The sequence below is a fragment of the Periplaneta americana genome, chromosome 7 (assembly GCF_040183065.1).
Source record: "Periplaneta americana isolate PAMFEO1 chromosome 7, P.americana_PAMFEO1_priV1, whole genome shotgun sequence".
Classification (NCBI taxonomy): Eukaryota; Metazoa; Arthropoda; class Insecta; order Blattodea; family Blattidae; genus Periplaneta; species Periplaneta americana.
In genome coordinates this window covers 168,412,975-168,440,932 of record NC_091123.1, presented here as the reverse complement: position 1 = coordinate 168,440,932, position 27,958 = coordinate 168,412,975, and the positions used below count along the sequence as shown (strand labels likewise).

Sequence of the window (27,958 nt, the reverse complement as noted above, 5' to 3'; positions counted from 1 at the left end):
TTACAACAAATTTCATTTATATTTCAGATATGATTTAGTGTTAAAGTAAAAGTGCATATACATACAATATACACATAACAGTTTATGTATTGGAAGAATATAATATTTCACAAATTCAGAAAAGAAAATATTCACTACAATCTCCCTCGCACACTTCTACTTATACATTTTCCTTCATCTTCAGCCAGTCTTTGTATACACATAGAAAGTCAGCTGCTGCCAGGTGCTTCACATGATTTCACAACACCTGTAACAATAACATAAAATACTTTTTTCTATTTGTAACATTTCAGTCATCAGCATGAAGAAAATTTAGTGAAGCTATACTGGGACGCCAGAGAGAAAAGATGTCTAAATTGCCATAAGAACAACAAAACTTTTTTTATCATTTATTTCAATATTGCAAAGCCATGTGGCAATATTAAAGGCTGCATAGAATGGTTAGTAACATGTCAGGTATTTTTTAAGCAAATGGCCTTCTCTCCCTCTCTTTTTCTCAGGCTCTGTCTTCCAAATAGAACCATATCTGAAACTTTCCAATTTCAAATAGTTATGCCAGATATAAATTAGATAAACCTTATGGATGATTTATAGCCTGAATTTTCGTATCTTTTGTTTATAACGGAGGAAAAAAATAGATTTAATTTACAGAATAATGAATTGGTTCTTAATTGTAAGTCAACATCGTTCAGCAGCAGTACATTTGCTTCCTCGAAATTCAAGGCTGCCTCTTGAGAAAGATTAACAGTCAACTTGATTTACGAAATTATTAACAAATGAATTTATACAGAGACTCAATAACAATGGCATTTAAAATGCAATTCCATCCTCAAGTATGTTAATAACATTGCTACCAATAGAGGACACTCTGCAGCTATCGCAGAATTTTGTGGTCGTCACAATGAGTCCTTTCCATCCCACTTCATCAATGTAAAATGATTTTTCTTTTTCAATCCCCCAATTCACATTTAGAATTGGACACATTGAAAGACACTCTTTCAGCTTTCCCAATGACGGGACTGCCTCTTTGGACAAAGCATAATAAACATATTGAGAGAAAACAAAAACAGACCACAAAAGAGAAATGAGGGGAACGAACAAAAGGGAAAATTAAGTACAGGAAAGATAATAGCATGCATATAACAGGCCTAAACATAGTAAACAAACAGATTAGATATTCGAGCAAAATTCTCTCTTTTTAGGAAACAAAGTACAGATGGTATTTTAAAATGGCAAGTGATCCTCTGATAGCGGCAAGGGAAACATCACGAATAAAGTCGTCGTTCAGCTGGAACTTCTTGCAGAAAGTGACAAAGAGGCGAGGTATTGTGTCCCTAGCGCCGACCATTAGCCCAACTACTTCAATGGAGGTGAGGCGATATTTCTCCAAATAGAATGGAACTGTGAGCTCATAAATTCTGCATTTTTCTGCGTGGCTGTTGTTCCTGTGCCTCGAACCTGATAGTCGGGTCGATAATGTAGGCGGATGTAGAGCCTGGTGGAATGCAAGCATGTCAATTCGCCGACAGGATCCCTCTTGAGAGATGCCATGGACTTCTTCGTGCACAGTGAGACCTTTCTTCCTCAAGGCTTCGGCAATCATGGACCTGGTTCTGTGATGTCTAGAGTTCCGCAGTGTCTCGCTGAAAGGACAGGCACCCAAAATGTGGCCAAGAGTTTCAATCTCACTGACGCAACGACGACAGTGGTTTCCGTCTCGGGACCTTCCTGGTATAGCACGCAGCGGACAAACATTAGCTGTCATTTTAAGAGCTAGTCTCCATTCACTGCTAGTGAGACGATCAGGTTGTCGGATCCATTTATTGGCGGGAGTGAACTCCTTATAGAGGATGACGCCTTTCCCTTTCTGATTTAAAGAGCACCAAGATTGAAATGCTCGCTCCCTGAGCTCTTGTCTCAATTTTTTCACTTGAAGTGAATCAGAAGAGATGTTTTGAAGTCCAAGTTTATTTAAACAAACCCCAATTTCATTAGACAAGTTGCGACAAGCGTTTACATGGATATATTGGGATCGTTGTAAGCTCTGACATGCTGCAAAAAAGCTTCCCAGCTAGATTTAAATAGTCCCAATCCCTTGTATTTTCTGTCAGCATAAAGCATGTTGTCTGGTGTGTCGGTGGGAAGCTGAAGTATTTCCTTCAATGTGGTTTTAATGAGAACATCGGCATCAGAAAGAAATTTGGCTGGTATTTTATTCAGTGGAGTTGTCTGTTGTGCAACTCAAACCAAGAAATGGATTCGGAACACCTCAAAATCTGTGCTTCAGTGGCTGACCATGATAATATCTTTGAAAAATATTGGAGTGCAAGAGGTCAAATGACTTTATTGTCAAACACCTGGCATTAGAAAACAACAACAAACAAAAACATATAAATTAACATGGAAAGTACAGGAATTTTGCCAGAGCTTAAAAGTGTGAAGTTTACTGTATATACATCTTCATTATAATTGAAGTGCGCCCACATTCATTGTGCGTGCAATCTGAACAAAATGAGCAGGCTGCAGTTTTCCTGTATGTCAGCTCACAAGAGAACTGTTATGAGCTCAAATGATATTAATTGTAAGATGTAAATGCTGCTTTGCACTCTTTTCCTTTGTCATCTCACAGCTTGTAATATGGCAAAGATGAGCCTTGTCAAACTGGACTCTAATGCTCACACATTCTCGTAACAAATGGACAAGATGAAGATTGAAGGAGGAACAAGTTCGAACTCCATCTTCGACAGCCTCAACTTCACACCAGAACAATGACTTTCCTCACACTTATTCTCTCTCATCCTGCATAAATGTATTATTTTAAATTTACAAAATTTCATATAAAAATATGTCACACTGGCAGTTGAAATTCGATTTATTGTAAGAGAAGTAAAGATAATTTCTTTTAATCTGATTACCTTCCAACAACTTGCTGAATGCCATTGTGGCAGGAGAATCTGGTACATCAGTTAAGAAATTGGTTCCTTCATCACAGCTGCGTGCCAGGCGAGGGTCCAATGGTATTCGTCCTAAGAATGGAACCCCCAGCTCCTGAGCCATCTTACTTGCTCCGCCTGTCTTTGCAGGAAAAATGTCTGTTTCCGTCTAAAAACACAAACATTTTCTTATTAATGTTTTGTCAATTCTTATAGTCACGTAACAATAAATTCATATTACTCTACTCATCAATAAAATATCAATATCAACTCATCAATATTCATAAAATAATACAGAGTGTTAGGGAAATGTGCAAATATTTTTTTTAAGAACAAAAGAGTAATTACACAAAGGGAACATAAAAATAACTTACGCATTTAAGCACATCTCGTACACAGTGCTGGTTGTAGCTTGAAAAGTATCACAATTTATTGTGCGAAACAGCCTAAACCTATCCATCCCCTGCTTGCTTTAGATGGAGGGAAACTGAGGACCATACTTCTTGCGAGTTAACAGCTTTTATTGCAACATTTCGTACTCCATTATTACGCAAGTCAGTTACATATTATTGCAATGGTTCACGTTCAATAGCTGCATACTTGCCACTTCCTGGACTTCTAAATGCTTTCTTGATTTGTTTGGCATTTCTATTTTCGCAATTACGCACATTGCATTCAGGAACTGTAAACTCTTGATCAACAGCCCTATTTTCGCGAATTTCTGAAAATTTAATTACTTTTAACTTGAAATTTGCCGAGTAACTTGTACATTTACACTTATTGGGGTTTATTATAAAGCAACAGAACAGAACTGAAGCAAGCTACGCTACAAGAGAACAATCGACTTCACTGCAATACTGCTCATAGCATGTTGAAGTTTTTCAACTATTAAAAAGAACCAATGACGACCCATTTTTACATTTTAAAAACAACCAATCATATTATATTATATTGTTGTACCAATACCACCGCGTGCTTGCCCACTTGCAGTGCAAATAAATACATACATATGAGTAATGATAAATTAACTCTGTGTTTAAAAAATTTAAACATGGGAAGTGCATCCAACATTACGATTGTATATACATTATGCGGCGATTTTTTCCCCTACGTATTAGTCAAAAACTGGGAAGCATACATTATGTGATGGTGTCTATTACGTGAGTAAATACGGCAAATAATTAATGAAGGCACGACACTGACAAAGCAGCTATATAAAGTAGGTGTGTATGAGAAGCTCACCTTCAAGAGGTTTGAAGTCAAGGGATGAGTACTGCCCGTATCTCACGTCCTGAACCGAGAGTTCCACTGAACAAAATTATTGAGACACTAGCTCTCATTTGTCTGTTAATTATTAAATACTAATAAAATATTACAAGGATTCCGCAGTTACACTTTAGATTAAAAGGGGTTTCGCGGTGGAAAAATGTTTGAGGAACACTGCCACAGAGGAAAGAGTTTACGGATGTGTACACGTGACAACTGTAATCGCCATTAAGTCGATAATCTCAAGTAGAGACTGTAGTCTACAACTGGTATTAGTGTTTAGTTACAGGAATTGATGAGTAGGACATAATTTGTTTTATGAGGGGACAGCCTATACATTCGCTTGTCCATGGCTGATCTTGCTCCATAGCTGACGAAAGTAATCCTGAAAAGGCCGATGTGTTGAACGTAGGGTAGTAGGCACATGCGGTACCCAGCACCTCCCACTCACCCCCTCTGCGTCTCACCCCGCAAAGAAACAGCTCAGGAAGTGAGGCACGGGCAGTAAGTATGCTATCTTTCAACATGACAATATGCACTTCCTTAAAACACAGAAATGAGTATCAATGTAATAATTCCACACATCTTTTTATGTTCTGGATTAAACACCTATGTACGTAAATAAAGACGTAATTTTATTAAGCCAAAATTTGTGTTAACAGCTTTCTTTTTATTAAATAAATAACACTCTAAGATAACAATAACAGTATGTTTAACAGGCACTAAAGACAATTGAAAATAAATAATGATACTTCTTACCTACGTTACAACAATATCAATAGCAGCAGGAGCAGCAACAATAACAACAACAAATAATTATAATAATAATATGTAAAAGAAAGAAAACAATTTTGTGATACAGTTGTAGTGGAACTTCACAGTAAAAGAGATGAGAACTGATGCAACCAAAGTCCCTGTTGGCAGCGTATCTTGCAAGCTGCATAAGTTTTGCATTCATTTGAAAACATTATAGTCTAGTGCACTGTTAAATATTGGACAACTATTAGAGTAAGGAAAAAGTTGTGGAGGGATTTTCAGTTCGTGCAGATATTACCTATCAGTTGTCACAATATTTGCCTTATTTTCCCAACACCCTGTATGTATTCTACTTTTCTGAAAGCTATGAATTCAGATTCTTAGTCTCCATTATTCTATTATTCAATAATACTTAAACTCATGTACGCAGTTACAGTGAATATATAATTTTCAAGACATGTAGCATTACCTTGCATTTTGGACAGACGAAAGCAGCCATGTTTTCTACAACACCGAGTATAGGAATGTTGACCTTCCGACAGAAATCAATTTCTTTCCGCACATCCAGCAGTGCCACTTCATGCGGCGTTGTCAGTATTATGGCGCCAGTGAGATCTGCGGCTTGCAGGTACTGTGCTGCCGACAGATGTTCGTCAGACGTCCCCGGTGGCGTGTCAATGACGAGGTAGTCCAACGAACCCCAGTCCACTTCACTCAAGAACTGCCGGATCATGCCTCAAGGAAAATATACAAGAATAATTCTAAGATGCTTGAAAAATGTCTGATCTATATCCAAGTATAAAAGATCACAATGCTAAATAACCACCAAGCTATTCCATTAAACAATACAGTAATGCCAATAGAATGGGAACAATCTACCAATTACGGTCACTGTTACCATTTAAACCTTCTAGTGTTAAAAAATAAGATCTTTTAAAATGCTACTTTGTTAACTACGAGCTTATTTAGCCTCATAGTAGTATTCAGCCCAAGAGACATTCCAACCTAGGAGACCAGCTCCTATATGATACATGATAGTGACGACGATTGAATTTAGCATTTGTTGGAAAATTCCGATACGAACTGATAAAGAAATACCAGCCAACAGACCAGAGATCGTAGAGACTGTTACTAGAACAGAATCTCCAGCATATATTCATGGACATCTGTATCAGACACTTCAAATTTTCAACAGAAATACAATGAAGTTAACGAGATTTGGAAACGAAACAAATTATAGTCATCTCGGTTATATAATAATAATAATAATAATGTTTTATTTTCGCTGGCAGAGTTATGGCCATAAGGCCTTCTCTTCCATTCAACCAGCCTTAATCAATACAATACATAAATTTAAATTACAAATATTTTCACTACACTTAAAAGGTTCTCCAGCAATAATCTTCACTACACATTTATTTAAATTTAGATAAATCTATAAGGTAAAGTAGTAACTTAATTTATGAGCTAATTTAATTCAATGAATTATAATTAATTTAATATAGGTATATCTATGCTAATAATAAATCTGTAGCCGAAATTTTTCTGGTAATTTTCGATTTTCCAAAAATAATTGGTCCTAACATATATAATTAATCACCCTGAAACCAAAATTCGCTTTTTTGAAATTTTTGTTTGTATGTCTGTCTGTCTGGATGTTTGTTACCTCTTCACGTGATAATGGCTGAATAGATTTTGATGAAAATTGGAACATAAATTAAGTTCGTTGTAACTTAGATTTTAGGCTATATGGCATTCAAAATACTTTATTTAAAAGGGGGGTTATAATGGGGCCTGAATTAAATAAACCGAAAAATCTCGCTTATTATTGATTTTTGTGAAAAATGTTACATAACAGAAGTTTCTTTAAAAATGATTTCAGATAAGTTTTATCCCAGGCAAAATTTTGATAGGACTGATATTTAAGTCTGTCTGTCTGGATGTTTGTTACCTTTTCATGTGATAATGGCTGAACAGATTTCGATGAAAATTGGAATATAAATTAAGTTCTTTGTAACTTATATTTTAGGCTACATAGCATTCAAAATGCTTTATTTAAAAGGGGGGTTATAAGGGGGCCTGAATTAAATAAACCAAAATATCTCGCTTATTATTGATTTTTGTGAAAAATGTTACATAACAAAAGTTTCTTTAAAAATGATTTCCGATACGTTTTATCCCAGGCAAAATTTTGATAGGACTGATATTTAAGGATATACAAGAGTTTTAAAATAACAATACAATACATTTCCACCACCGCCTCAGATTATAGTGTCGTTGTTCCGTACCTTCTATGTGCAAAATATTAAATTTTTAGTAGGAAGAAAAACAAATTTATTCATTCTAGGGCAGTAGTGCATAGGAGGTCGTGAATTCTTACATTTTCGAAAGAAAGAAATATAATTAAGATATATATAGTAGATTGTATTATTTGCTGCATCACTATTTAAGTTATTTAATAGAGAAAAAATCTGAAAATCTATATATATGACATAGGAGTTATTGCAGGAATGACAACGATGGCTACAATGAAATCAAAACAAATGACTTTGTCTATTTAAAGCGGCCTTGACGTTTATCAATATTAATATACAGAGAATATTTTGTGTGTTTGTATGAAGTAATCTCAGAAGCTAATTAACCTTCACTATTTGAAATTTGTAGTTTCTCTAGATGGATGTAATGCTACAAATGAGGACTGAGGTAAGATGAAAAGAAATCTGTACTCACAGAAAACTTGATATTCTGCGAAATATTGTATAACTTGATTATTGCAACTTTATTTGGTCCACATAAAATAGTCTAATTTTATACGCTCATTTTACCATAGAGATCACTGGAGCTGAGTTTTTTTAAAAGGTGTCATGAAATGGCGTTCCTGTGCTCATAATTTACCCATATTCCTTTGCTGTGTTTCTTAAAATAATATTTATGTAGGGTACCTCATTTTTTATTTGCATTAACAATGATATACAACCGAGCAAGTTGGCTCAGGCGGTAGCATTTGAGACACGCATTTGGGGGTCCCGGGTTCAAACCCCGTGGCCGACCAATCTGACTGGGGTTTTTCATGATTTCCCTTAGTCATAAAGGCAAATGCCGGATTGGAAAGATACATGCCATTATTCATCACCGCCTCAATTACCAATAAGATGAACATTAATCAAAATCTATAATCAGTTACATGAACACAAGCCATCTACAACACACAATAGAAACAGGAACTCTACAAGAGTAGAAACGGCCTGCTGGTATACCCACACATTCTAAACACGCGACATGACCACAGATGTTAAGGCGTGAATAAAATAAACTTAATAAAAAAAATGCACAGTAAGGTTAAGATAAAAATGAGCTTGTACACAATCAACTCTATTAATTTGGAGTGATTTATTAAAGGATGCATTCAAGACTAATTTAGAAAAATGTTAAACGAATTATATTTGCACCTAATGAGTGATCTCTGGACCAAATGATAGCACTTTAATGATTTAAATACAATTTAAATTAAGTAGCATATTAAACGATTTATTCTTCTATCAAACACGAATGTTCCCTGGACCCAATGTTCTATTTTAATTATGTAATTACTTTATATTTATTTCTAATAAGTGCAGTGGAGCGCACGGGTACAGCTAGTAATTTAATAAAAATCTCAAGAAAGTGAATCTACTGTATCTAATATCTACACCACAATATCCAGAAAGCAGTCATAATAAATGTATGTTATACATAACGCTATTAACAAAGTTTTCAATGAACAACATCAATCTTAAATCTGTACTCACAAGGATATTAGCACACATCTAAAACAAACACACAGACTACGTACACTGCAGATATTACAAAGTGCCGTAATCTGTAAATGCACTGGGTTTAAGGGCATGCAATTGTTGGGCATACTGTAAAATAATAAACCAACAATTAGATTTGAGAAATACAATTCCTTATTTAACCAATACAATAAATCAAAGCATACCATTCTTTTTTGGCCCTCTCCATATAATGGCATCGTCTGGACTGGACAGCAAGAAGCCAATGGACATGACAGATAGGTTGTCCTCCACATACTGCAACAGAAAGTTTTCATCAGACAATTCTCACACAAAAGTGGAGTATGAAATGAAAGCTACAAGTAGGCTAACATCTAATAAATATCTACAGAACTTCTACATCATATACCCTAAGCATTCTTCTTTTTGTAAGGAAAGTCGTCAATGTGTAAATCAGAAGAATTTCTATTCACATCCACATTCTTCCACTTCCCCGGACACGAAGTCGAAATCAGCATAGAATGTTACATTTAAACAAGTCTTCTTCTTCTTCTTCTCCTTCTCCTCCTCCTTCTTCTTCTCCTTCTTCTTCTTCTTCTTCTTCTTCTTCTTCGATTCAGACCTCTACACCTGTTTCCACATCAAGAACATTTATCTGTCCAGCTGTTAGGGGATGTCCAACATCTCTTCTTCCTTTAGGTCTATAACCTATTAAGAGGGATTATACTAGGTTCCATCCTTTGGCTATGCTGGTACCAGTAGTCTGTAGTTCATCTATTCTTTTCTTGTCTAGAAGTGTTACTTTCGCTACTGAACATACGAACTTCATGTCTGCTGTTTCAATTTTCCTTCATTCCTAGTGGTTAAGTGTCCAGTTCTTACTTACATAAGTTAAAATAGGTACTGCCATCATTTTATAAAATTTTAACTTTGCAGTTTTCAATGTTTTGTTTTCTTAAAGTTCTGTGAATTCTTCCACACATTTTATAAAATCTGTTTAATTTTATGTAAGTTATCTTCTTTCAATTTAAATACGTAATATATGAATTAAAAAGTTGAGAGGTTTTTCTTTATTTGACGTTATATACAAACTACAAACACTGATAAATTAATCACATAGCAATAATGCCAATAATAAAAAAAAATGTTTCAATGGAAATGAAATAACAAAACAAGGTACGAGTATTTGAAGGAAACCTTCACAGAAACATTATCCATCATAGTCTCACAGGATAGGGCTAGCTGAGATAATGTCAGTAATACGTAAAATAATACTACTATTAACAGATGATCATACACATAATGACAGATAATGACACTGTTCAGTTAACTCTTACAAAATAATACGTTTTCTTGCATCTAATTTACTAGGGATTAGATAATTCTTAAGCTTCACTTCTAGGAGTAGCTCAAGTGTTTTAAATTTAGCATTACAAGAGTTGAGTTCTGTATTTGAGATTAAGCTACTAGCTCGTCAATGTCCACTTATTTTTGACGAGACACTAGTTTTTTCAGTTTATCTCAAGTGATTTATGTATAACATGAAATGTGACAAACTACCCCACTCTACACTACACTACCCTCTTATAAGTGAATCTTATAATAGTCTCTAACCTATAATAAAGCACAAAAAAATAAACATTAGGAAGATACTAATAATGCTATTTGCATGTAATTCTTTAATTGATTCTGTATCTAGCATTTGAATCAACTCAGTTTCAAATATAGAAGTGTTAAAAATATTATAATTAAGTTCAGTAAGCCATCTGAAACACTGCAACACGGCAGCACTGAACTACAGTTCATGAAACAGTTTTTAAGCAATAAGCAACACACAATTCAATGAGGCAGAAATTGCAATATTATTTATATGCTTGGCCAGATGATCATGTTGAGTAAGAAGACAGAATTTTAGTATATTAGACATTCGAGGTAATAGATTCATCACTGAGAAGATATTTCCAACATTTACGTGATGCAGCATTTTTTGTATTTGGAGACAAAAAGTAAATATACTGTATTAATCAGGATCCCATCAATATTTCCAAAAATTCAAAACAGCTGATATTTTTCATAACAATTGTATGTGTTATAGATTTTAGCTTTCTTGTTTCATGCACTACAAAGTAACACCAGAGGGATAGATCACTGTAATTATAATCCTGTAGATCCGGGTTCGATCCCCGGTACATTCCCGATTTATAACTTGTGTTGGACAAGTCCATGGTCCAGATAACACTACGGTTTTCTCCAGGAGCTCCAGTTCTCCTTTGGCACCTCAAATCATCATCATCTCCTCCCACCAGGGGTGTAGCTCAGATCAGCCTCTTATAGTGCACTCTGGGCAATGACTGTCGGTAAATTGGTCTATACAACTGGCTGCATATGGGTGAATGACGAACAGTTAAGTATAAAAAAATTATAAATAAAGTAACATAAAAATATATAAATAGAATATCACCTTTAATTCTATTCTATTCTAGAAGAAGAAAGATTCAACTTACAACTGGAGACCATCCTGAGCCACTCTGGTGTACCTGCTCACCCATAACGCCCATCACACGTGGCATTGAAGGTCCGCAAATGTCAATATCAAGAACAGCAACCTACATGTACAACAAAAAACACGAAATATAAATCCTCAAGTTATCTTCGTTTAATAACTGCACAACACAGTGTGTGGCTCTCAAATATTCATAATCCACCATTCCAGCTGAAGATTATTCTCGAAACTTACTATGTTACTACTTACTATTTATAATAATAATAATAATAATAATAATAATAATAATAATAATAATAATAATAATAATAATAATAATATAGGGCAGCTAAATTTGTTAAAGGTAAAAGATACGATAAAAGAACTTAAATGGGAAACTTTGGAAAACAGACGTAGGAAAACTAGAATAACATCATTGTATAGAGCACATCTAGGTCAGAAAGCATGGGTAGACATAACGGCTTGGTTAGAAAAGCCAACGTACTATGGTAGGAAGGATCATGATTTTAAAATCAAATGTAGGAAACAGAAAACAGATGTAGGTTAATTCTCATTTTTAAATAGAATTATAAATGATTGGAATTACCTACCTGCAGCGGTCTTTGAGGGCTGTCCTTCCTTAATGAGATTCCAGAAGAACTTAAAAAGTTGTGTATAAAGTGCAAATTAAAATTAAGGTGACATTTAACATTTAATTTTTTAAGATGACATGTATTTTATTTAGCCTGACGAGTTACTCCCTTGGTTTGAATTGTAAATTATTTAAAAATAGCGTGTAAGAGGGCCTTAGACTAGAAATGTTTAGTTTAAATGTAGTTCTGTTTATAAGTATGCATAAGGATGTAATTATTTGACTTATTTGAACTGTTGTATCAGTGAAGCGAGGTGAGTCAGTGAAGTTATGGTTTTACAGTGCAGTGAATAGTTCCGATAAGTGATAATTTATAGCGTCAATGAAATGTGTTCTATAGTGTCAGTGAAATGTGTCGTAAAGTGTCAGTGAAATGCGTCATAGTGCCACTACAGGGAGTGAGATGAGAGTAAAGTGAAAGACTATTGAAACTTATGTAGGGCCTATACAAATGTAGGTTGTATTGTAAAATTAGGTTATTTTATGTTTTATTATTAATTGTAATTATTGTGTTAAACTGTATTGTGTATTCTTATTGTATTGTGTATTGTATAATTGTATTGTGTATTGTAATTTTATTGTGTATTGTTTATATTGTGTATGCCACCGGGTGCTTGCCCACTTGCAGTGTAAATAAATACATACAATAATAATAATAATAATAATAATAATAATAATAATAATAATAATAATAATAATTATTATTATTATTATTATTATTATTATTATTGTTATTATTATTATTATGAAAGTTTGTCGACAAGCACTAAGTTATGTAAATTAAGTCACGGACATTGCATGTCCAAATGACATAGGAATGAGAAATTCTGACAGGCATGAAGGGAATGGGTTATTGATCTTCGCCACTCACACAACACAACCCTTTACCAAGTACAGGGAGAGTTCAGGTTCCTCACATAGTTTAAACGTGAAGTTTGCACGAAAAAGGACACACTGGCCGCCAGACCTGGCCTACTTAACTAGCAAACAAGTGACATTTGGGAAGCAGGTAAGAGGTTAATTAATCTCTAATATTGAATTACTGTCAAACAACTTGGCTTTGATTTCAAAAAATTAAACTACAAACATAATTTTGAATGTATATATTACGGCATAAAAATATTATGTTCAACAGGAACATGAACTTCCATGATTATAACATGAAATGATTTCATAAAACTAATTACAGAAGACTTTTTAGTTGTGTAATTTCACAGACTGGCACTGCAAAACGTGTTGCAAACAAAAGAATATAACATACAATTTTATTAATACCTATGAATAATGTTATTAATTTATTTCTCTATACTCGTTAGTGCCATGCCTTGAAAGTACTTTGCAGTACACACACCTATTTGTTGTATTTTAACTTCTAGCATACAAAATATATTACTTATGGGTACAAATGCAACAATAGAACACGTTAACTTATATGATGTGAAGAGACAGGTCTGTTGCTTTAGAAATTGCGAAGTTAGACTCCGCTTAAAATGATTTCAAATATATTTTAGTATTCGTTTTGCCTACTCAATTCATTTCATAGTAATTAATAAGACTTTAAACAATTTTTCTTCAAATCTGTGTTATCTATTTAATTTACTTTATATTAATCTCTAAAACACATAATTCTTTAACACAAAGTTGTTATATTTTAAAACATACTAGCGATACAAATATTCTGGACAATTGATAACTCTCTTACGATTTTTTCCTCCTCACAATATGCAATCAAACATTTTGAGAATAGTTCATCACCATCAATCAAGTTTACAGTTTCATAAATAGATTAATTTCGTAAATGTAATAATTATCTATATTTAAAACACGTTAACAATATTTTGTCTAAGATTATACAGAACCCCATACATAGTGTCATGTTCATGGGCCCAAAAAAGTTTTGCACACACCACCAACTAACAAATTATGTAAATCTTTGACATTTAGCAGTGAAACTTAAAAAAACGCATGTAACAACAATTTAACATAAATTACTACCTGCGAAATAGGAATATTGTCCTTAACTAAGTGCCGTGTCCAAAATTCAGAATAGAATAGAATGTTTTATTTTTGCTGGCAGAGTTTTGTATTGTATTTATTCATTCCCTGTACAATCTATTACAGATTATAGGTTCGTCATTAGATACAAACACAAAATACAAACGCAAAAAAAAACACACACAAATAATTTCTAGTATGAATTTAATTGATTTCTAGTATGAATTTAATTTTAACACTCTTAAGTTTTCAAAGAATAGTGAAACTGCCAAAAGATACAATAAATAACAAGATATATAATACATTTTCCGTTTGCAAGACATTAAATAAATAAATTAACAGAGATTAGGTAAAAACAAGATAGTCCTACATTATTGTTAATATTGTTTGGAGAAAAAATTATGTGCAACAGTAATGAAGGCAGGTATTTTGCTTTATAGCTTTAATGCAAGAAATCAGTGATTTCGAACAGCATGGACTGGAGCAGAATAGTTTTCACCCTGGTTTTGAAACCTTCATAATTTAAAAGTTTAATATCCCAGGTATCTTGTTATAAATAAGATACCTGTATGAGAAGTACTGTTGAGACTTTTGGTAATAGTGTGACAGTTTATATGCAAGTTGTTGGCAGTTCTTGTGCTATGGTTGAGAGTTTCAGAGTTCCTTTTAAAATAGTTAAGATTCTTATGTATAAAGCAAACAGTTTCTTGGATGTAGATGCAGGGGAGTGCTAAATATTTAATTCTTGAAAAATTTCTTTGCTTGGAGTGCATAAGGCATTCTCTTCCACTCAATCAGCCTTAATCAATATGATAAGTGACATACATATTTAAATTTTGAATATTTACGATACACTCAAGATTCTCCAGCAATATTTTCTTCGGTTAAATTTTAAAGACTAGTACATGTTTATTTAATCTGAGAGAAAGCCTACACGAAAAAGTAATAAATTAATTTATAAGCTAATGTAATTCAATTCATCTACATGCAATATGTAAAGAATTATAATGAAGTTGAGGTAACTATAGTGGTTAAAATAATGAGAATTAATTTAACAGTAGTTTACTAGAACTATGTTATAGGGAGCAAATACAAATCTAAAATATATTGATATGATGAAGATAATATTATGAGATTTTGCCATTAGAGTTTTGTATTCAATTTAGAGAAATTAACGGTGATAATAAGAATGGGCAAATGTTAGTTTCATTTCAGTCATAAATATTAATCAGTAATTAACCTGTTAAACAAAAATTTATGTAATTTATGAAGTTATTGTACACCACTCGGAAGCGAATTCCAATTTCTAGCAACTGACACTGTGCAGGATGAAGAATATAAAGATGTCTTGTGGCAGGGTGTAATGAGTAAGTTGTTATGATGAGACCTGTACTTAGCTCATGATATGTGGATAAACTTTGAAAATGAGAAGCCAAATAGATTGGGGTAGCGGTGAGCAGAATTTATCGTAAGAGAATAAGAGAATGCAGGAATCGTCGATCATTTAGCCTTAACCAAGACACAATAATGAAATTGTAACGAATGCACACTTTGCAGCCTACTGCTCAAATTTGCATTTAGGTTACTTAATTTGACACAACGCACATTGATCACCGCAAACAATCTAACACAATAGTAGCAACAAAATTAATCAGTGAGGCAGCAAAGAATGGTTTTCATTAGCTAGCACATGAACATTCTCAAAGTCAGATCATGATCTATTGCAGATGATTCAAACATTCCTGAGTCTGACAAGGTCGATTTTTTCCTCAACATTTTGTCGCCCCACAAGGTTTGGGCCCATGTGTAAATACAGGCCTGATTATACATATATTACAGATTCAGCTCATTCGTGTACTTTTAGTTCACGGGACAGAATGACTTGATTCAACTTAAAATTGTAAATTCACATGTTACCGGTTTGTTTTGCCACTGATACGTAAAACTGAGTTCAAAACATCTCAATGTAAGCTTAAAAGACCGAGAATCTATATATAATTTGAACTGGTAATGAAAAATACGGGAAAACGGCTGAATGGATTATAATAAATCACCCCTCATTTTGAAGCTTGGAACCCAAAGTTTTTCAGAAAAATAGTAGTTTTCAGTGAAATGTAAATTTTCCTATATCATTTTTCTATTTTACAAAATTCATCTTTCGTCAGTTTTGAGAACTAATTAATTGCATTTCAGAATAAAACAAAACACACACTACACTAAACAATAGACTATTACACGAAGGCCATGACCTACAGGATTGCTGACATACTTAGAGTTCAGATGGGTCAGATTCTTTCACATCATAATGCCAATATGTCGATCTTCATTTGTGTAATTTTTTGATGCCGGAGAGAATTTTTCTCTGTTCCATTACTCTTTCATCGTATGACGACGCAGAATATCTGCATGGAAATATCATATGTACTTCGGTACATTAAAATAATATATTGGAGATGTATATGTTAAATAAAAAGTATTTAGCATGAAGAAAACCATTCAGAGGGGTATGTTTCATTATTATGGAAGCAAGTAACTTCCAGGATGTCTGGTATTCTTTATTGGAAATAAATTTGAAAAAATTTAATTTGAACTTCTAATGAACTTAGTTAGCAGCATTTTCTGCACAAGCCACTAGTTTTATTTAAATATTTTAAATTTTTTAATGCTTACTCAAATCTGTAATATAACACGATACGAATTCCACACATCAGCAAACTACGCAACCAGTTACCAGTACTGTGCACAGAGATATTAAGAAGTATCACTAATCATAATATGTATTATTTTGAAGTAAGCACGTAATTGTGTATTTCTCTGGAAAAATGAAAGCATATAAACATATAGAACCGTTAATCTTTATTACGATATAAATGATGACTGAAGAATGTCAGAAGCTCCTAACTTCCACAAAAATAAATGCTTTATCATATAATTATGTATGTAATTCTGATTAGTTTAGCATTAAACAAGAATATGACACGTTCGTTTCTAACCAATAAATGAATTTTATAATTTAACAAACAAATTCCGCCTAAGACCATATAAAGTCAAAATAAGTACTAGATTACATTTTTTATATAAAAGAATGTGCGTTTTTAAACTTCAGGCCTTTTAAATGAATTACAATTTCACATTTATTGATGAATATGTCATCTGTAATGATTTATGTAACTGGATAATATTTGTAATGTGAGTATCACATTATTGTAAACCTTCAACAGAAAACAAGTTTGTGTCTATTTTCTTAAATCAATTACACCTTTTAATAGTAGAAGCAAATTAAGAAATAACTGAAATAGTTCAGTGAATTCTGTACTTTGAAGAGAGATGTTACGTTACAGGGACCTGCATGCCCGCCCACTCCACGTGGTACTAGGGGGAGAAGCAATCAATAACTGGAGACAGAACGTCCTGACACCACCACAACCCTCCCAACATTCCTTGCTTTGTTAGTGATGGAAACGATTTGGCTGGATTTTTAATCTTTCGTATTGTTGTTTAGTCAAATGTCCGAAGACAGTCTGAACCTCACAAGTGATACCAACAAGGCACCACTTATGAGGCAACAAGGCCAGGAGATAATGGAGTAGAGTGGTCAGTTCCTTTCTCCTCCCATTGCCTACATCGCCAATTAGCTACATATTATACTAATCAGACTTCAGACGCATACAAACAATTTTATTTTCTGATACATGTCAATGTTTAATGTTATGTTTTATTTAACGACGCTCGCAACTGCTGAGGTTATATCAGTGTCACCGGTGTGCCGGAATTTTGTCCCACAGGAGTTCTTTTACATTACTAACATGAACCTGTCGCATTTAAGCACACTTAAATGCCATCGACCTGGCCCAGGATCGAACCCGCAACCTTGGGCATAGAAGGCCAGTGCTATACCAACTCTGCCAACAAGGCTGACGATACATGTCAATGTTTCACATATAATAACTAGGGGGGGGGCGGATGTTGATGACCTAAAAATCTACTTAAAATGATCATTAAAATGTCCTTAAACTAATGGCAAAATGACATAAAATTAAAAGAAAACGACATTTAAATATGTTGTTGTTTTCTAATGCCAGGCGTTTGACAATAAAGTCATTTGACCTCTTGCACTCCAATATTTTTCAAAGATATTATCGTGGTCAGTCACTGAAGCACAGATTTTGAGGTGTTCCGAATCCATTTCTTGGTTTGAGTTGCACAATGGGCAGTTAGGGGACTGATATATTCCAATTCTATGCAGGTGTTTGGCCAAACAATCATGGCCTGTTGCCAGTCTAAATGCAGCTACAGACGATTTTCGTGGTAAATCGGGAATTAACTGTGGATTTTGATGCAGAGAGTTCCATTTTTTCCCTTGAGATTGTGTTATCAAATTTTGTTTGTTGAAGTCTAAGTATGTAGATTTAATAAATCTTTTCACAGAGTAATACGTAGATTTAGTAACAGGTCTGTATTATTCACCGTACTCGCACCACAACTTCTTAAAAATGAAATCTGGAGATCGCGGAGGCCACATTGTTGGAAAGTGCCTTCTGATGACTTTGGTTGGAAAACGATCCTCATTACACAACGCTTTATCATCTTATGTTATTTAGCGTCTGAATGAAATGAAGGTGATAATGCTGGTGAAAAGAGTCCGAGCCGAGGTCCAGCAACTAAAATACACAACATTGCATACAGAACACAGAACACACTACAAAAACATCTTAACATAGTCACCGAAAGTTACCCAGCATTTGCTCATATTGGGTTGAGGGAAAATCCTGGAAAAAACTTCAACCAGGTAACTTGCCCCAACCGGGAATCGAACCCGGGCCACCTGGCTTCCTGGCCAGACGCGCTAACCGTTACTACAGAGGTGTGGGCAATAATGGAATAAGACAGACTTATGGTAAATGGGAGCGCTACTACAGCATGTTATAGAACTTCGTTAACCCTAGAATGAGGAATCACGATATGGAAAACATAATCTTCATGCAAGATGGCGCTCCACCCCATATCTTTATCTCCGCAAAACAATTAATTACGCACAAGTTTGGCGATCGTGTCATCAGTAGGCACTTTCCAATAATGTGGCTTCCGCGATCTCCAGATTTCAATCCGGCCGACTTTTGGTTGTGGGGTTAAATTAAAGAACGAGTTTTCCTGACACATCCAACAACCCTACTGCAACTGAAAGATGCCATCTCGCAAGAAATGCCAATATTCCAAGACATTGTCTGTAAAATGCTGTACATGGTGTCACAAACAGAATGCTGTACGTTGAACAAGAGAACGGCGGACATCTTCCCAATGTTTTGTAAACCCCGTTGTTTGCTCAACATTGTGATGTTTTTGTTTTTTCCCTATCTCAAATATTATAATATTTATAGCGGTTTAATATTTAAATTGACTTTTGAAATACCCTATACATCTTCTACATCATATTCCCCATCATCACCATTATCATCATATTTGAAATTGAGGTAAAAGCCATGGTGGATTGGGGGACATATTCCATTAGCTTCATTACATCTGTAAGTTTGATTTTCTTTATTTTCACAGGTCTCACATTTTTCTGTCTACAGTCATGGTACTTGCGTTCCCTTTCTTCCAAGAAACCTCTTCAAACTCCATATTCATTCTGTGATGTAGGTTGTTTTCAGGACAATTGAATGAAGATCTGCCGTGATCTGACTCTTTTTCTTCTTCTCGTGGCAAAATGGGTCTACTGTCATCTTGAGGGAAATGTATTACTGATATAGTTGAAACAATATTTAAAAAATGAATATTTTTTTCAAGTAATAAAATACCGTATTATAAAAGTCAAATTAGTTCACATGTTTATATTACTCAGAAATGTACTTGATGGTAATTCGATAATATGGTAATGCACTCATATAAACATTAAATATTTAGGACAAGAGAATGCCAAGCAACAATTTTAAATTTAAGAATATCTTGACTCGCATAAGGCAATAAAAGGAACAAAATGTTAGACATTAATGAACAGTATCATCACTTTAAATAAATAATGAAAACACAATTAGAAACATATTTTTTGAAATGAAATGCATACTTTGTCCAACCAACACATCTACATTTAACACTCTGAGGGCAATATAATGCCAAGCAACACAACTGTTTTTCAGTTTTTGATGTTAATTCTTCTTCAGAAAGTGGCAAATATTAGAATCAGAGCTGGAATCACTGCCTTCATCATGTGATTCATTAGAGAACTTCAGCTTCCTCCTATGCACCATTCTCTCCAAACTACCTTTGTTGCCTGATATTGTCTTGCCGTTATAGAATGCAAGAAGTTTTAGGGCAAGAACATAAAACGGATAATAGAGCCATCTGTTAGATTTTCTGCAGAAACTCTTGACACCATAATTTTAAATATATTATTTCTCATGAGATGGCATGATTAGTTCAATTTGGCCAAAAATGTGGCTTGGCACTTTCTTGCCAGGACCCTCTCAATTCAACCTACGCAGAATACGTCACAAATTGCCAATCACAACTACAGCAACATAGACACTGACATGAAAATACTACACATCCAGCCAAGAAACCAGAAACTAGACACTCTAGAGTAATATGAAATTTACAAACACAAAAACACACCCACAGTACATTTTGAACACTCAATTGAATTTCAAAACACACAGCCTTTTCGACACAATCATGAACACATCCCACTACAACAGGAAACCAGAAGACAGCGCAGACCTCACTAGACTTCAGACAATGACGAATACCACGTTGAAACTAGTCAGCCAGGTGATTTTTATAATATTATCACAGTAAAGAAGTTATAAAGTTAATCAGTGATATTTAGACTATCAAATTATTCCCTTATTCTTTATTTACAGTGGTATAAAACACAATATTAATGCAAAGAATTTAAAATAACCGAATTTATCTAAAATAAAGCTAAATACAATTACTGACAGTGACCCCAGGAAATTATTAAGCTCTGCTGTATATTTTTCACTTCAGCTGTGATAAATATTATAACAATTGATTTGAGCGTATTTGAATTTCCTTTTATCTCATTAAAGGAAAATCTTTATTTTAATAACAGGAAGAAGTGAGGAGGAGAGATAACATTTCACTTCAGACTTTCTGGCTGGCTTTGGGCCACAAACTAACCTTACCAATGCCAGTGTTCCCCAAACTGTGATAAGCAGATCCAATAGAACATTCTTTTCAAATGCCAGTGCTGTAAAGACATTGCACTGCAAGCCAAAAGGTTGCAGGTTCGATTCCCAATGGAGTCTTGGGTTTCCTCCATTGATCTCATCTTTTTGGCTGCACTATGGCTTAGGATTTACTCAGGCTCTAAACTGAGTACCGAGGGATAAATGCTGCAAGCGCGCAGGACTGATATCCCTACTGCTACTAACGCCGATTGTCTGGAAAAGATGGAAGCCCTAATCTCCTGCTACCCTGTGAGCCTCCACAGCCTACAACACAGATACCAGCTTTACATTTCTGTATTTAAATTAATAAGCCAGCATACTGTGGTTTTTACAACTTCCAAAGTATGTAAGTTGCAAAATCTTTAGTGAACTGGAATATTTTATGAAAAATCATTTCTTTGCTTCTCATAGCTTCTTACGTGTCTATGATCACTGTTATTTTTCTATATCATAAATAAATATGCTAAAGACAGATCTTGGTATTCTCCATAGAAACCACATGAATATATGGAATTGTAGTTAATTACGTACTGCTAACATTCTCCAACTGATAAAAAAACGTAATACTGAGTATTCATAATGAGAAAATCTCCTGCTATTCTTTTATACATATCGAGGCTGCTTTTATTCTAATTCTCTGTGCACAGCACGGGTAACTGATTTAGGTATGTTGCATAGTTTGCTCATGTGTAGAATTTGTATCATATGCTATTACAGGTTTGAGTAAGCATTCTAAAATTTGTAATATTTACATAAAAATCTCGGTCTTTTCAACTTATAGATATTTATTTATTTATTTCATCAATCATTGTTCACGTCATGGCAGATTAGATGTATTCCAGTTCTTAATCCACCATCACTCTCTATACAAATATAACAAAAAATTAATACATTTGAACTTATAAGTATCCTCTGTTTACAATAATAATACTACTAATAATAGAAATAATAATAATGATAAAAGTAATAATAATAATCATCAACTAATAAGTATATCTCTTTTACTTAAAACTCCTACTCTCTTAAGAATTATTCTATTACTTCATTGACTACTCTTCTTCGTAGTTTCTTATCGTGTAACTACTCAACATTTATAATTCCATCTCCGTTAGAGCTTTGACTTTCTCTTCCCATCTAATTTTAACTCTAAACAGAAATTTTCCTAATTTATGCAGATTGCTGGCATTAAGGGGACCATTCATTTTTTATAAGCTACTATAGCGTTTATTTGTAGAAATTTTTTATCCACCCAACCGTTTTTCAAATCATTTGTTGCCTGACACTTTAACGCAAAGGACATTTATCCTTCTCTACGTTCCCTCTCCTATTCTTGAGTCTCCAGATACCTAATCTCCACCATGCCATTCCCGTTCTCTCTTCCCTTGAATTTAGTCTAACATATTCTTCCTGTTCCCAAAACTGTTTCACCTCCCTATAGTATTTTAGTGATCCTAGGTTTTTAATATTACTAAAAATTTCTTGTCTTGAAATTTCGTTTGCCCTCTCTTTTACTATTCTTCCAATAGATCTCGTGTTTATAGACCCTAGTTCTCTCCATAGCCAATTTAGACCTAATCTGTTTATTTCTCGTTCCAGCTCTTTCAGCCAATTCGATTTCCAATTAGCGGCTTCCATACAAAAGATACATGTTTTCATAATTGCTGAATCATTCCTGAACAGAATATTAGGCCTACCTAAATATTTGGTTTTTCTTTCTAGAATAATTCCCAGACTCGAATCGGTTCCCATCTCTAGTAACGCTGCCAGGTTAGAAGCATTCTCCAGTATTCCTAGAAATTTTTTACACATTTTGGCTCTTGCTTTATCGATTATAGATATTCGAATATTTTAAACTCAACTTTAACAACTGAAACCATGTGCACGTGCAAATGTAGACACTGACACTGTTGCAACAATACACAAGAAATCTTGAAATGCTGAGGCTGACATTGAAGCCGATTTTTCGAAACATCACTAATCTCTCTAGACTTCAAAAACTCAGAAAGATAAACAACAACTGAGATTTATTAATATGTACTTCACTGGTACTCACATTTCTATCAGGGTCACTGGCAGCCAGACCACGTGCAAGCAAAGCTGTGAATGTGCTCTTCCCTACTCCACCTTTGCCTGATAATACGAGAATTTTATATTTCACATCTTCTAGCTTGTTACGGACAAGCTCAATACCTGTGAACGAGAAAATGTAATTACCACCAAATCATTTCTATATATATAAAGTGTAAAGTCCAGCCAGAGTACATACAGAACTAATTTATGGACTGAAGCTTCTCTTCCAAAAGACTGTATTTACTGTACAATATACATAAAATGACGCAATTTTAAGAAAAATTAATTATACGATAAAGCCAAATTGTAAAATTCCATTTTCATACAGATTTAAAAATGTCTAGTACTTCTAGTTCAATTTTGTAAGGTCATAAGGACTTCCTTTAAAACACAGAATGATTTGCATTGATATTAAGATTGGTTAATATTACAGAGACAGGTTTCCTTACAACAGTTTCGTAGAATTTCTTAGAGACTTAGCAGAATGAGATGGTCTTTCTTTTAAACTTCTTGTAACATGCAAATGGCAGATGGTTCAATTTTGTAAAGTAAATAAATCTCTTTGTGTCTATTCTGCTTATTTAAAAATATAAATATTTTTCTCCTTTAATATTTTGAAGATCTAATTCTAGAAGTGAAATACGTTCTTTTTTCCAAGGCTCTGCAAATTACGTGATGAAATGTTGCTTATATCTACAATGTTACATCATAATCTTTGACGTGACTTTTTTTTTTCATAAATTATAATTATGCTGCAGAGTCATATGCATTAAAAAGCATGAAAACCTGCTCAAGTTAGGGAAATGTGCATTCAAAATAGAAAATATGCACAGATATATAATTTTCATATTTTCTTGGCTTCATATTGAGTAAAGGCTGAATACTGTTTTTCGATGCATTTTTTATGTAAGATGCAGTCTGCAAATGCTGACCCACTTGGAATTTTTATGCAGTTCACCTATTATTTAAAACAATAAGCTTTAAAATACGTGTCTTTGTAAACGAAAATAATTTAATCCATGGAGGTACTCAGAATATTCTTTGAAAGTTTACTTGTTTCGAACAAACTTGACGAAATACACCTTTTCCTTCTGTTATTGTCTTCTCACCCTCAATCCAGCTTTTCAGAGGGGAACCAGGGCAGTTCTTATCCTTACCAGACATCTGGTTTGACACTCAGATCCCGGGTCCCACTCAGTTTGTCAACTGTCTGAAAAAAGTCCACAGCAGTAACAAATACGAATGGTTTCAATCAGCTGACAACTAGGTTTCTGCAGTAAAGTAATTTTTTTCTCCTGTAGTAAAATATGTACAGTAGTGGCAAAAAAAACCGGACCGACCCTTGTAGCAGATTTCAGAGCCTTGTTCACTCCAGAGCGTCAGTGCACATTCCTTGGACCCGAAACCACCTGTGCAGTTGAACAACAGCCACGCAGCTGGTTACTGTTTTCGTCTTCGTTGAATGGCTCAGGTGCTCGGGGCGTGCCGCTATCATGCAATCGGTCGCAGTTTCGATTTCCGTGGCAGGCATTTTTTTTTAAGTATACGGCAGTAATATTCATTGTCACAGCTCATGGACCTAATTTCATTTTAGTAAAAAAAATGGTGGATTATTATCTAGCCTAAAAAAAATAAAGATTTGGAAGATGCATCTGGTCTTCCTCTAACAAAACAAAAAATATATTTTTAAAAAAATTTTACAAAAAATACATAAAATAATTAAACAAAACAGGCTATTGAACTACTAATATTTTGTCCAATAGCTTTCAGCTTCTCTGACAGCTTCTGCTCGCCTAGGCATGGAATCGACAAACCTCCGAAAATAGTCAAGATCCTGGGCGATGTCCTCCCAGGCGTCAAGAACATGTTCCCAGAGCTCGTCACGATTCCGAGGTGGTCTGTCTGCAATCAGTTCGCGCGTCCTTCCTTTTAGTCGGCCCACGCATTTTCGATGTGAAAGGGGAGGCAGAGTAATCTCTTCGATCTCTGGCCTCTCCCACAACCATCTCTGAACGCCCATCGATTTGTGTACTGCGTAATTATCCTGCGGAAACAATAGTGGTCCATCTGGATAACGTTCACGGGTGGAAGGGTAAAACACGTGCTGTGAAATATGAATATACTGATCCGTGCACAGAGTCCCATCTATCCGCTGTAGCATTCCTGCTCCGTCTCGAGACATCCACCTCCAGAACTTGACGCCCCTGCTTTGGGTTTGAAGCCACATAAGCACGACTGTGCCATCGGCCAGCCTCGCGATAGACATGAACAGGTTCTGCATAACTAGTCGAGATCTGGGATTCGTCGCTGAAGATGACTCTTCCACAATCGACCCCATCTAGACAGCATATGCTAAGCGGTCTATGGCTTCTCCTCTGTAAGAGTTTGTTTACGAGCAGTCCTATAGTTCCTAATACCCGCAGCCTTAAGGCAATTGCCAACCGTCTTACGGTCTCCAGGGAATCGAGAGGCAGTTCGTAATTGACTTGCAGACATTACTTAGCAATTTGGTTTACATGGATGCATTGCAAAGGGTGTGTGAAATAACGCATGGAAATTCTATGTCTTAAACAAATTACTGTACCTGGATCAGGCCCTCTTGCTGCACCTGACGAACATATTGACTGATTTGGACAACCCTGACAGGCTGATACTTTCCCAGCTGTCTCACTCTGGGTTCCAGGACAATCTGTAAAAAAACATGCTTTTAACACTAGTTTGAAAAGTGTTGTAGTTACTGAGTAATGTAAATTCTTAGACTTAAACTTAGTAGGAAGATATAAAAAATAATTTATAAAATCCTTGAATAACTGTCTTAGTTTAATTAGCCTAATGAATGATACAAATAAAGACCATTACGTCATATTCACAATTGTAATGTGACGAGCACTTTCACCATGTATGGCATTGTCAGGTCTAAAAGCATAATGTGTGCAATATTGTGAACATAAAAACATGAACAATGTACAAAGTAGTAAGAACTTGCAAAATATATGACAAAATATAAAATCAATAGGTTAAAAACAATGTCATAGGACTGACTGTACAAGCACAGAATTGCGAACAAAAAATCAATTGATGAATGTGCTAATATATGATTCAATATTTTAAATTTAAGCAATTAATATTCTTACAAAGTCAATGTATTAAAATGCCAAATAGCATACATAAAAATGGAAGTCTTAAATGATTACAATGTTCGATAGAGATGCAAAAAATAACACAGCTGAAGTTGAATAGGGCAATGTTTTGTAGCAGCCATCACGACGCAAAAATTATGAATACATATTGAAAATCTGGAAAGATCAATGAAAAAGATTGAATAAATATTTAGAAAACTCTATGCGATGCTTTGTTTCGACTCCATTGTTCGTAGCTCGCCATTCTCGTTCCCAACTCCTCATGCTCTCTCCTCGTAGTGTCTTCAGTACTTCGGTCTTCGGCATCTTGTTGAAGGATACGGGCTCTTCACTTCTGGCAGCTTGGTTAGCAAGGTGGTCTGCTAATTCATTGCCATATATACCGATGTGAGCCTTGACCCACGAGAATGCTACTGTCCAGTTGTTGCTTTTCAGATAGCTCAATACCTGCCTGATGTTTTCTATTAAGTAGTTGTGATTTCTGGTATTTTTTAGCGAGTCTAGTGTAATTTTGCTGTCAGAGCTAGAGTTTTAGGAAAATTGAGGTTCTGTTGCATTTCTGTTACTGTTTCTAAAGCTTTCAGGATTGAAAGTTGTTATGCCTGATTGTTCGAGCATTGTAATCTAGCTTATATTGCAATTGTTGAGATAACTGAACATTGAGTAGCACCACGATTCCTGAGCATAAGTCAAAAGCAATGCATAATTTCCATAAATTTAAAGACGTTGGTTGGTCCAGAGTTATAGTGATATCTCACTAACATACAAGACTAACAAATTGAAAATAGTACCAGAGCTCAGTTACCGGTAAGAAAAACCAGCGAGTTATCAAGCAGCAACTAATCAACTCTTTTCCAGAAGGAACTTAATGAAGTTGAATCTCTTTCCCCAAAGAGCTGCCTTATACAACGCTCTAAACAACTTTCAGTCATTTTTGTATTAGTTTCGGAGGCTTCGCAGAATGAGGGTGATTGTGGAATATTCATTTTCACCATCACCCTCGCGCTTCCGAACAGGGGCAGCGGCATTTCCTCTAAGGTTAGAGCCCAGTTTAGGTGTGTGTGTGTATTAATCGAAAATTAGGGGCTAGAAAATATTGAAAATGGGACGCATGTTTATACTACATTTTTTCGATTAATACACACACACCTAAACTGGGCTCTAACCTTAGGGGAAATGCCGCTGCCCTTTTCGGAAGCGCGCCCTACTGTTATTACGATTTAATGCTAATCTTAACCCAATTTGTCATACTATGTAATGATCGCAACCCAAAGACCTATTAGGTAGTCCTCTAAAATACTATGAAACGACAAACGAAATATTTCACTTTCCAAAGAGTTAAAACTATGACTACTTAGTATGTGTACTTTAATTTCACTTTTCTTAATTTGTACAGCGTTATTCATTTCCCGTGCATAACCGTTCAGTTTAGGTTAGGTAGAGAATTGGAATGTAAATTTCCTTACGAATATTCAGTATATTTCAGATAACTTTTCCGAGAGATTACTATTCACCGAACATTAAACCGTATGCATTAAAACACATGTCATTGATAACGAACCAAGATAACAGTATTAAATTACAGCTTACGTTCGGGAGCATTACTAGGTATGTCCGCCATCTTCATACGCAGTGTTGCCAACACATACATTGTATCCCCGTCAGTGCAACACCTGGAAACCCGACAGAATCCGTCAAAAT

General features: G+C 34.7%; 1 protein-coding gene across 1 annotated transcript; it reads right to left on the bottom strand.

The window, feature by feature from the left end:
- Nubp1 (NUBP iron-sulfur cluster assembly factor 1) lies at positions 1-27,958 on the bottom strand. The gene is made up of 8 exons (XM_069831789.1): positions 27,848-27,958; positions 25,702-25,806; positions 23,101-23,237; positions 11,233-11,334; positions 8,935-9,025; positions 5,425-5,690; positions 2,916-3,102; positions 1-247 (listed from the first exon to the last, which is right to left on the bottom strand). The coding sequence occupies exons 1-8, from the start codon at positions 27,906-27,908 to the stop codon at positions 210-212; spliced, it is 987 nt and encodes a 328-aa protein (XP_069687890.1). The 5' UTR covers positions 27,909-27,958; the 3' UTR covers positions 1-209.